The sequence below is a fragment of the Melopsittacus undulatus genome, chromosome 7 (genome assembly GCF_012275295.1).
Source record: "Melopsittacus undulatus isolate bMelUnd1 chromosome 7, bMelUnd1.mat.Z, whole genome shotgun sequence".
In the NCBI taxonomy this organism is placed as follows: domain Eukaryota; kingdom Metazoa; phylum Chordata; class Aves; order Psittaciformes; family Psittaculidae; genus Melopsittacus; species Melopsittacus undulatus.
The window spans coordinates 12945977-12958560 of record NC_047533.1 but is presented as its reverse complement, the minus strand read 5'-3'; the positions used below and the strand labels follow the sequence as shown (position 1 = coordinate 12958560).

At 38.7% G+C, this 12584-nt stretch overlaps 1 protein-coding gene across 2 annotated transcripts in view; it reads left to right on the top strand.

Annotated features, from left to right (window-relative positions):
• EVC (EvC ciliary complex subunit 1) overlaps positions 1 to 12584 on the top strand; it is a 55375-nt gene that overhangs the window by 26868 nt on the left and 15923 nt on the right. For both annotated transcript variants that reach the window (XM_034064548.1, XM_034064547.1), the window contains exon 12: positions 7545 to 7757. In XM_034064548.1, the coding sequence (XP_033920439.1) occupies positions 7545 to 7757 (213 nt within the window). The remainder of the gene's footprint in view (positions 1 to 7544; positions 7758 to 12584) is intronic.

The following is a 12584-nucleotide window of genomic DNA, read 5'->3' as shown; positions in this document are numbered from 1 at the left end:
TTGCACTCTTGGCAAACTCACTGAACCAAGCACAGAAGCCGAAGTGCTCAGCCATTGCCCTAAGCTCGTGGTCCTTATCTGCTGTAGTTGAAAGCCACTGAATCTTTTTTTTTTTTCAGGGGAAAAGGACGTGTAAAGGTCTTATATGTGATAAAGCCTTCTATGTGATAACAAGTTTAGACTCTCCATTCCTCCCTCAGTTGTGCACTAGAATAACAACTTATTTCAATAGTTATCTTGGTTTGTCTTAGCATAAGCAAGCAGGCAAGCAAGCCTGACAGACTTAGTTTCATGAATAAGTAGAAAGATAACTTTAATGCAAGAGATGATATTAAAATATAAAGAGAAGGTCACCATGCAACCAAATAGGGAATCAATATCCTGGGGACAGAAAAAAAGATGTCAGTTACCTCTAAGTGCCACTCACTTGTGGGACAAGATCTTTACCTTGTTCTCACATGGTAAGGTTCTTCTAAGCCCTTCTCAATTTTTTAGGCCTTTGTTACTTTTTATTTTTCCTTGTTTACATAATTTGTGAGTTCATCAGCACAGATTTATATAACCCTCTAGCCCTGCAAGCTACAGTACATAAAAAAAAGTTGTCCAAATTGGTGAATAAATACATAAAAATGCAATGATCTGGAAACTGTGTTTGCACAGAATAATTGAGTAGGGATTTTTTTTGTGTACACATGAATAAGTCAATTAAATTATTTGGAATGGAATCTGTTGATACCTGAAGTGGATGAATGAGTTATGTTTGGGTGATAGCATAGGACTTTTCAGACACAATAGTGGAGTAAAATACTCCGCTGCAGGTGAATAGTTTGAGTCCAGACACAGGCTTCATAACTTTGAAGTGCAAGTTCAGGAAAGGGGAGAAGTGATTTTGAAGATCACAGTGTATCATCACTGAAAGGAGGACTTTTGTCAGAGGTAATTCAATGGCTCAGCCTAATAGTTTCATAAACACAGTCTGCAGATTTATGCTGTACACAAGGGATATTGTGCTGCAGTAACAGTTCTGTGCTAGCTTGGGTAGTTTTTCAATTGTAAAGTTTTTACTGTAGTATTATTTTAGGTGGCAGCAAAAGCATCCCTATAATGTAGCCTGTTTTGTTTCTCGTTTCTTATGATCTCTTGGAAACATTAATATCTAGCTTTCCAGGTCTGTCTCAAGTTTAGCAAATGAGATGTTCATCAACATTTAATATTTAATTTTCTTTTCTTTTTGTGAATTACCTACTTACTCAGCAGGGAAAGGAGAAGGGAAATGAGGTTAGTGATCAACAGTTCATTATTACGAAAACCTACATGCAGATTGCACAAAGTAAATCAATTAACAGTTGGGAACTACGTTGTCCATGGTAAGATAATTATTTCTCCTCAGCTTTAACATCAAACCCATAAAAATCACACAATTTACTGTCATTTATAATTCCCCTTTGCTTATAGCAGTCACCCAGAATGTTATTTCTTTTGACCTGACGGAACACAGAAATGCACAGGAATTTAGACTAAAAGCTATTAAATAATGATTATTATCAACATGCAAGGCAATAAACATTTTCTGAATGGGTAAACATAAATGTGAGGTTGAAGCAAAGTATTTAATGTTTTCCTTTGTTAAGAAAAGGGGAAAGTTAACATCTGTCAAAAGAAAAAGTACAGATTCTCAGAGACTTACTCTTTCATTGCTTTCCTTATGTAATCTAATTGAAATGAGATATGCGCAGGGATACTTTTAAGTAAAGTGGACTGTATTTTTGGGTACCGAGTGCTAGCTTCTTTTCCAGGTAAATCCCCCACAGCTTGTCTCAGGTGGAAATCTTTATCAAGAAACCTGAATGATCAAGTTTGTGAATTCCTTCTATGCAAACTCAGTCTGGTCCTAGTTTTGGCCACCAGTTAAGTTTGATCTGGCCATTTCAGTCAAAGCTGATACAAGATTCCTGATATGGATGGTCTTCATTCTGAAGTTTGCTTCTTTCCTTACTGCATAAGAAAATATATTTTACCTCTGTATTAATTCACAACTTAATAGTTAGACCTAGTAAAGGACGTAACCTTTTCTACAAAGGCAGATTTCTAAAAAGGAAGTACAGAAAGAGAAGTTTGAAACTGCTTTCTGAATAAATCAGGACTGAAATTCCAATGAACATCTATTTTAAGTACATGGATAAACAACTTTCTTCGGGTTTTTTTTCCAGTATTGGGGGCCTACAAGGATGCTGGGGAGGGAATCTTCATTAGGAACTGTAGTGATAGGATAAGGGCTAACGGGTTCAAGCTTAAGCAAGGGAAGTTTAGATTGGTTATAAGGAAGAAGTTCTTTAACTATTAGCGTGGTGAGGCACTGGAATGGGTTGCCCAGGGAGGTTGTGAATGCTCCATCCCTGGCAGTGTTCAAGGCCAGGTTGGATGAAGCCTTGGGTGATATGGTTCAGTGTGAGGTGTCCCTGCCTATGGCAGGGGGGTTGGAACTAGATGATCTTGAGGTCCTTTCCAACCGTAACTATTCTATGATTCTATGATTAGTTTGTCCTATGGATGACTTCAGTGACATTGTATCTTATTGTTGCTAGGATACTTAAAAGTAGGCTCCTGTTTTCCTTTCCAGTTAGCATTCCATAATTCTTCATGTGGAAGAGAGGAAGAAGTACACGCAGTCAGCTTTGTCTTATTTTGTGTGAGCTTATAATGTGAAGTATCTTCTAGTGACCAGTGGAATATAAGAATATTTGGAAAACTTACGGGATGTATGATCCAAGTATTGAATCTCTGTTCATAATAAGATACAATATGGGTTGGGAGATGAATTTCTTACTTCCTAAACAAGTGTCCTAGCCCGATGAGCTTCTGGAGGTACAGGCAAGAAGTTCTGTAGCTTTAAGCAGAAATCTTAAATATTTTAATGAAATACTAATGTATGACAAGTTAACAAATAGTTATCACAGTTTTACTATTCACTGTAATCTCATTTGCGTGTAAGAACATTTTAATCATTTGGGTTTGAGGGAGAGCATTAATCTTATTCTCTGGTTTTGTAGCGAAATCAGATAAGCTGTGTATTTCCCCTGGTTTTTGACAAAATTATGTATCTGTCGCCTTGTTTGAAATTCAGATGCACTCAGCATTTTAACCTAAGCCCATTTTATTGCTGCGTATACCCCGTCGTATTTCTTTATGCTTGATGAATTCCTCTGGAGATTTTTTGAAAAGCTTTGAGATTGACTGCCAGGTACTACAAGCAGGTTCATGCAACATTGCAATCAGCTATTCTATTAATGGAATCAATTTGAATAAATTTCGTTAAGTAAAAGTTCTAAAACCAAGAGATGGCATATCAGGAAGCTTGAAAGAAATATTTTGTAAGGGTTCTAGTCCAAAAATAACATTCTAGAAGCAGCAGGGTTTCTTAATGGTTTTCTTCTTTATCTGTGGAAAATAAGCTTTATAATGCGTAGTGTACTGTTCCTGTTCACAGACAGACTTTATTGCTGTTTCAGATCAAGTATGTTCCTGAGACTAGAAGTAGTTTTGAACTATGTTGTTAGCTTGAGTTGCTTTGGTAGAATTCAATCACATCTGCAGTCTTTCCTAAATGTAGATTTACCACTTCACCTACCAGATTTTAAAAGCCCATTCCACTCTGGTTTTTTTCAAGTGCTGGATTAAACAGTGTGGCCATCATACCAGACTTGTGTTTCTGTGGGTCAAGCATGGTGTCATGTTAGGGTCTGGAGTGCAAGAACTACCTGAGGTCTAATGTGCATATGAATGTCTTCACATTAAAGAAGCCAGCAGCCAGTAGGTCCTTGAACACTGAGAAGTTAGTGTTTTGATAATCATCACTGACAGTGGTTTATTTTGTGATGCTGGACCATAGATGAGACCAGTAAGTGCAGGATTTGTCCTGCACAGAGGACACATTCTAACAGAACATAAAGTGTTTAAAATCACCATCCCAGGGACTTAAAACCAGGCTTCCTGTTGCTTTCCCTGCCAGTTTGCAGCATTCATAAGACGTAGAGAGCACACTGCTTAGTCCTGCTTCCCCTCCATGTATTCACCCATTTTCATTTTTAATGGGACTGCTGATGTGAAAAACTGCCCTTTAAATCTTAATCCCACTTTTTTGTCCTTTAATACACCAGTTTCAGCGAGGGACATGAAGTATTTTGCTAACAAATAGTTAAGCAGCTTTGATCTAAAGATAACTTGGCCATCACATTAATGAGGCAATGTAGGTGAGTAATTTTGTGAGAACAAGACCTAGTTACATTTTTCCTGGGTAAATTTTTCCACTCTGATAGTGCCACAGGTGGGCATACAGTATAATTTGAAGCTGGAGGGAGTGCAAGCAGAGCTATTCACTTGGTCTTTAGACAAAATGGCATAGAGGCAAGTAAGAAAATACCTTTTTAATGTTCTGTGCAAAAGGCTTCCTGGTAAATAATACAGAGCTGTCAGCATGCCAGGGAAATTCTATCAGTTCTGCAGCAAAATACGTTGCAAAGTGATTTAGCTGCCATAAGTGGAACTCCATGTAAGCGTAGAGTTCCTTAACACCCTGCCTGAGACCTTTTAAGATTGCAATAGAAATGACACAGACTCCTCTAGACTGCTTCTGAACTATTTCAGACCCAAGAGAAATTTTTATGTCCCTGAACACTCAGTAAATGCAGGAGAATTACCTTGTTCTGAAAGGCTAGTAAAGCTCAGAGAAGAGATGGTTTACAGAGATAGAGTGATTGTTCTTTAAGTGTTGTATAGGATACAGAGATTAGAAACATAGGATCTTTGATCATAGAATCATAGACTCAGCTAAGTTCAAAAAGACCTTTAACATCATCAAGTCCAACCATTACCTCAAGACTGCGAAGACCAGCACTAAAGCTATCACTGAGGGCCTCATCTACACAGTTTTTGAACAGTTCCAGGAATGGTGACTCCATCACTGCCATGGGCAGCCTGTTCCAATGCTTTATCATCCTCTCTGAAGAAAATTTTCTGAATATCCAATCTAAACCTCCCTGGTGCAGCATGAGGCTGTTACCTCTTATTCTATCACTTGTTACTGGGAGAAGAGACCAGCCACCTCCTGGCTGTGTCCTCCTTTCAGGTAGCTGTAGAAAGCAATAAGGTCTCCCCTGAGACTTCTCTTTTCTACTAAACAATCCCAGTTCCTGCAGCTGCTCCTCATCAGACTGTTGCTCCAGACTCTTCACCAGCTTCTTTGCCCTTTTCTGGACCCACTCCAGCACCTCAATGTCTTTCTTGTAGCAAAGATCCTGATCTCATGTTAAATCCCGAAATCTGGAGGTGTGAATTTTTAAATAAAGACCAGCAGAAGAGAGAATCCAAACACTTAGTGCATTAGTGGGTTTGCATGAGTATTGGTAAGCTAAGCCAGACCCACAACTACACAAATTGTATATATATAAATACATATATAATTGTAAATATATAAAATAGTAAAAATCCTGCCTCTTGTTGCAACAGTAACTGATATCTGTAATAATAAAGGAGTAAGGGAGATCCATCCTTCAGCACAGGATGCAACTGTGTAGAAAACATTACCCGAATGGTACTGACATGTCCAGGTTGCCAGCAATTGCTAGAAATAGAAGTGTTGCCAGAAATGAGGTATCCAATTGTTGGGTCTTTGTCTGTTTCTCATGCTTAGTACCCAGTGTCAGAAACCTGTAGCCTAATTTACAAGAATTCAGAACACTTAAACAAAGACAATGGGAGCTGGATTCTGAAAATCCTCTGTGCTTTAAACAGAGAAGAGAGTGGGGAAAATGAAGACACCCGATCTTGAAGGTGTAGTGAACACTTTTGATAGTAGTGTGCCTTGATTTTATCCATAAAAAGAGGTTGCTGCAGGAAGCAATTAAGCTAAGCTATTTATTGTTTGTGAAACGGCTAATTAATATGGTGATTAGCATCCTAGAGGGATCCTAGGAGGAAAATAATAATTTCGTATTCAGTGCACAGTTTGGATATTTTACAATAAACAAGAAATACAAAATAAAGATTTTTTTTTTTAACTCTATCCATTCAATGGATGTAGATAAATCTAAGCACAAAATAGATAAAGGTCCTGTGGAAACAGTATCATTTATCATTATGGAGGCAAAAACTAAGTTTCACATACAACCTAAGATCTGGTTATTCTTTATTTCTGAGTTCTTGACTGCACAATTAAACCTCCTCTTTTCTTTTGTTGTTTGGGGTTTCTTTATTTTTTCGGGGGGGAGAGAGGGGCTTGGTCTTATTTTCTTTATAATAATACAACATCTAGCAGTTGGAATGGGCTCTTACACAATAGCATATTATACCAGTGTATCTCGCCAGCAAACAAGTCTGCAAGACAGATGTTTTTGACATCCAGATAAATGTTTCTCTGAGAGGTTCTAGATTTTGATCACTAGTGAGGTTGGAATTAAACCTGTATTTAAAAGAAGGCGACAGGTAGAAGCCTTGACTTGTTCTTGCAACAGCAATGCTGTATTTTAAAGAAAAAAAAGAAATACAAGCATTTTCAGGAGGGCTAACACTGATTTACAATGAAAAGAAAACCAAGTAGGCAATAAAGCTTTTTGGACTGATAAGATCATGTGGTGCTCACAAAAATAGCTCTTCCTACTGTTGGTGTACTGCAGTGTCCATGTGACCTTTCCAATGTGTTTTTGTTTTCTTTCTTCCACTGAGGAAAGCTACCTGCCCTCACTCCTTCTCCTCAGGGATTATACCAAATTGTAGCAAGTTTGCAAACACAACTCATATCATCACTGTGTATTTGACAGTGAAATTATGTGTTCTGAGCAGACTACTTAGCTTGGATGATATCTAACTAAATTACCCACACTGTTCTTGTGAGCAAAACAGCCTCAGCAATTGAAAACTGCTTGTATGAGACTAGTTTTAATAAAACCACCAGAGGATGTTTGTGTTTTTCTAGGATTGAATCTCTTTTGCATCAGAAAGAATGTGAATAATTCTGTCCTTCAAGCATTGAAGAGTGTCATAATTTGGAGCACCAACTGTTAGCATTACTAATGTCAGTTTTGCCTAACTAAAAGCCATACTGTCCTTCTTTACTCTTCCTTCTTTCTTACCTTCATTCATTTAATGTCTGCACCGTTGAAAATGTATTGTGCTACACTGGATTGTTTCCACAGCAACTTTCAAAATAAGTGTCTTTATAACACATTGCGATAGCCAGTAAAATATTCCTTGTAGTGCAGCTGAATGTGAGCAGCAGTCAAGATTCAAGGTCTTGTGCTCATGTCCCTATTGCACTTTAAATGGCATTGTGTACCTTGAACCAAAACATTTAAGTTGTTCCATCTACAAAACCTGCTCTTTTTAACTCAAGCTTTCGATTTTAGCTCTAAGGGTCAGTCACTGCCTCACTGTCTTCACTAGGACATGGTTCCCCTACTGCAGTCTTTGAGACATGCAGTGAAACAGCTCCAAAGGGCCAGGGGGTTCACTTTGTCACCTGTCTCTGACCCTTTTTGTCCCTCTGTTAGGAGCTGTACTGTAAAGCTTCCCATGCTTTAGTGGAGTTGGTGACGGAGCTGTTTCTTCAGACCCTGCCTCTTGTGACTGGCCTCTCTGTAAGAGAATGTGAGCTTCTGAAAGAGGAATGGCAGGAGAATTTGGTTCCTCAGCTGGAAAAATGGGAGACCTACTGCCAGAGACGCTGGAAGCTTTTCCAGGAACAGCTACTGGAAGAAAAACAAGTAAGACCTGTGCTATGTTCTGGGACCCCAGGGGTAAAAACTGGGATACAGAAAAAGAAAAGGAGATATTTATCTGTGGGAAAACATATTTTGCATAAATACACAGCTCAGGTCCAGACTTGGGATGGGCAGTTTAACGTGCAGTATGGAGTGAACATATATGCTGTATGTGGACTTGCATAGAGGAGTCAGAGAGTAATTACTGAACGTCTGTCCACAGTTTTTGATGGTTTTGTCAGCACATAAACGTTTTTTGTCAAGGATTCTCTATGATGTTCTCCACTCTTCAACATCTCCAGGAACAACTCAAAACTTCATCTGGTCTATTTGGAGAGGGTATATATAAGCACAGTTTAGAGGAAATAAATATTTCTTAGTAATTTTCATGTATTAATGCTGCACTAATTGGAAACATATCATACATACTTTATATAAAACTCTTTACTCTGAGAAGGTGAAGAAACACATATCTCACTTTCCTGTTCTGTTTGTGCACAGCATTCATTGACACTGAAGGAGAAAAGCAACAAAAGCAAACGCTACTCCGTGTTATTCTATTCTATTCTAATTGTACATGCATCAACAGTGAATTCTGTTGTATGATAAACGTGGAGGCAGGTGTCTTCAGCATTAAGCTGGAACTCAAATATACCTTCAATTTATTCATGCAGTGCTAAGTCTCTATTAATACTACTTTGAAGACTAACACAGCTTAATCAAAGAAAGACCTTCTCTACACAAAGGTGTAACCCTTTCTAAATGTTAAGTGTGTGATGCAGTGTATGGAGTGATTAGAGCTTCTTAAATAAAAGGTTGGCAGAGTTCTTTAACACAGGCAAAGTCACACTTTTCCCTACCGTCATTCTTCACAGTGCCTGGGCAATCCAGTACGTGGTTGATAAGGTACTGATTGTGTCCTTAAATATTACAGACTGATGTAAGGTGTTTTCAGGAGACTGTGGGCTTCCTGCTAATTCTGGTAGAGTGGTTTGCTTGCTGGGGATTTAAAAAAACCCTTGGGAATACAAAAGCAAAATTATTCATTCGTAATTCCTAGCTATTTCCCTTTTTTTTTTCTTCCCTATTTTTCTTAATCTGGAGTCCGGCAACATGCAATTCACCTGTTATCTCAGATATTTTAAAAAGCAATTCTGCTTGTCTCTTCTGTTTCTGTGTCACAGGGATATCTAGCAAACTAAACTAAAAAGTGCTTAGGACCGGCTGCTAATGCCACTGGATTTGCTCACATGCTTTCACTTAAGGGTGGGCATTTGTGTTTTCTAGGGGTGGTGGATACCATTTAGTGTTTGAATACCATCAGTAATTAAGGAATCAAACAAGGAGGAGGTTCTGGTGTGCAATTTACAATTGGTCTCAGAAGTCAGAGTGCATGTTAAGGCACCTCTGCTCTCGTCCTTCCACTGGCCCATTGATCCTCAGCCATTGTTCAGGGCCACAGAGGATGCAGTTTAATGGCTAGGACACTGTCCACAGAAGGGGAGATCTCAAGTTAGAAGTTTTGTTCCAAAAATGCTGTTGATGCATTCCTCTTTTATTCTCTTTGGGCGCAGCACTGAGTGAAGAAACCACACCCTGGGATTTTTTTTCATTTCAGGAGATTAAAGGATTGGTTCATCTCCAGCACTCTGTTGCTCTTTGGGCAGTGCTGTATGATGGATTCATTGTAGTGTGAATTCAGATGTTCCAGTCATGCCAAAGCATACGCTATGTAAATTAGTAAGTTGACTTTCAATCACTTCCAGTGTTCTGTAGCATTCATAATCTACAGCACATATCTTCCTAGCTGAAAAAAAAGAATTAAAATAAAGGGTTTGCTGGCACCGTTAATAGTAATTACTGAGCTATAGAGGCATTCACTTAGCAATGACAGAGCAATCACACTGGTCTCTGGGTCACCAGCCCTGCAGTTGGGCCTTATTCAATATAATAATTTCCTGAGCAGCAGACAGCTGTCCTAAGGACATACGATTCTGCACGATAAATTCCTAGAAGAGACAAGTGTTTCTCTTAGTGGGAAAATGTGTAATTCCTCAGGACAATACTCTTTGCAGGTGATTAAGTAGCTTTTTTAACTTGATGCCTGTGGCTACTTGGAAGTGGTTTGAACTAAACTGGAAAAAAAGCCTGCTGCATCTCCAGAGAGAACGTGGAAGGAGATAGCTATTCCACCAAAGTTTGGCTGGCAGATTTTCGTGTATAAGAGTGTGAAATCATACAAGTCATTATAATACGTTTAAAAGCAAAGTGCGTTTCTTGGCCTTTTCATAGTATAAACACAGCAGCATATATATTTAAACAATAAGCTGACACAGAAAGAGCATTTGATTTCCACCTTAAGAAGAGACATCAGACACTTGTGACATTTAGGAGATCCCATAGATGTTACAGTGCTGAATGTGCTGATACATAAATCAGCATTTAAACTGACAGGCCTTTTAATTCATAAGGCATTTTCCAGCAGGAGATAGGTCTTTCATTTCCCTCTTAATAAATGTACTATACTAAGAATTACATAGTCACGTGCTTAACAAACTTGGAAAGTCTTAACACCAGAAAGCTTTTCACCAGAGTATTTATGTGTGCTTTTCAAAGTGGCTTTTTTTTTAAGATAATCTTTCGTAGCATTTATATATAAGTAGAATATGTTGTCCATTGGGGGAACAGAATCTGTTTCACAGCTGAAAAGCAAAAAATAGTTTAATATTTGAATTTGCCTTATACTGTCGAGGATGCAAGTGAGGCAGATGGGAATAAAGACTAATGAAAGTAAGTTTTGAGCATTTTTTCACATAGTCTTTACCTCATGATTTCTGTAGACATCTCTTCTGCCTAGGCAGTGGTTACTGGGAATAGGCTGCTGCATGAGGCTGAGGTACTTGCTTGGCATTCAGCGTGCATCACACCCCATCTACAGGCTGCTAGGCAGAAATTGCTTTCCTTCAATTTCCTGAATAATCTGTGTTAAAAATGTCAAATAGAACTGCAGAAAAAAGAATGATCTTACTTGGGTTTAGTTTGCTGTTGCATCTGAGGTCTAACTCAAAATACTTATGGGTTTCATTACCTATAAAAGACATATTTCTCACCTTTATTGACAGAGAGTAATAGTTCATATTAGCAGTGCTCCAGAAGGTCTTGTAATGGACATGTCAGGAAGCAAGGCACTTGGAAGCTTAGCAAGCAAAAACGGGTGAGGGCACTTCTGTCCATTTCCACGGTTGACATCCAGAAATGTTACTAGCACCTGCTTACCAGTTTTGACATGGTGTGAATTTTATCACTTTCTCTTTGGTTTATATTCATTTTTTCATTGTGATTGGAATGACTATTCAGGAAGCGAGTTATTCCTTGAAACTTTACTTCCCCATTTACCATGAATTTGTTACTGGTATTACTGGTTCAGTGCAAAACAGAAAGCCTGAGCTCTGCTCCAGACACTGAGTCTGTGCAACAGTGTGATTTTCTCCATTGAATACAACTTATCTCTGAGCAAAGAAAGGCCATTCCCAAAAACTGGAAAGCTTGGAGAAACATCTGATGTCTTTACCCAGTATTGAAAGATAGTACTGCACAAAGTCTGACCTTTCCACCTGGCTTGATGAAATTGTGGTCTCTGTTTTGCTGGTTTTCAGCCATACACCAGCAGCCTTAAATTAAGATTCCTAGATTTTTACTGTTGCTTTTGGGCCTGTATATATGAGAGTTCCAGTATTTCAGGGGTGGAAAATACACAGTCCTCCCAGCCCATCCAAGTGAGCTGCTGAATAAAGCAAACAATATTCTGTTTATGTCCAGCTGATCCTTCCCTGATGGCCTTGTTGAGACAAAACACTGGTTTAGTATTTGGTCCAAATCTCAATCTTCCTTATTTATCATCCCATCTTAAATATGTAATAACCCACCTCCTTTCCTCTTTGTTCTCTTATCACACAGCTGATGTACTTCTACTGTGCAGGTTGATAACTGTGTGCTGGGAGGATTTTCTGCTGTTTTCTCAGCTTTCCATTGGTCTCAGGGAGGTGAAGAGACCTTTTATAAATTCTGTATACAGCTTACCCTAGATGTACTCAGTGCACAAAGGTGACTCATTCTTTTCCTTTAAAAGAAACTGCTGTTACCACCAGAGAACTAGGGTATTTCTTCATTAAAAAGGAGTAAACGACTACAGTCCCTGTCTTTGTTATCACTTTGAGTGCCTTTGTGGATAGGATATACTGAGAGCAGCAGAGATGCTAAATTTTGGGTTCTTGGCTGCAGTATTATAACATTTACCATTTTAATTGTAATTGAGAAATCATCTCCCGTTTTCTTTGTCTTGGTGATTTATACTGTCATGCTGTTTGACAGTCATTGTGCAGACAGGCCCTTCAAGAGCAACTTCTCAGTGAATAACGAGGCCTCAAAAAATTACGGAAAGCCACATTTGAGCCACAGCCAGTCTCACTGAAAATGAAGATACTTCTAAAAAGTAAAAGGTTATTTTCAGCCCTTCTTTTAACTACTGGAAGAGACATTAAAATACACAATGTGGCAGATCTACAAAGCACATGCAGTAAGGCATGAAACACTAGGAAGCTATATCCACAGAGCTGCTAAAGGGAAATACTGATACAGTTAGTAGTACTTCAAGCAAGTATTTGCCATCTGTTATTATGATACCTGGAGACCTGATAGACCTTAATTTGACACTTGAAGCATGCAGTCAGAGAAGGCACAGTGCTTGGCTGTGCTCTGTGAATTTAAGGGTCACCTACTCTCACATCAGTTGAGGTCTGGCTACACTGATACATCTTGTGGCTCTTTCCG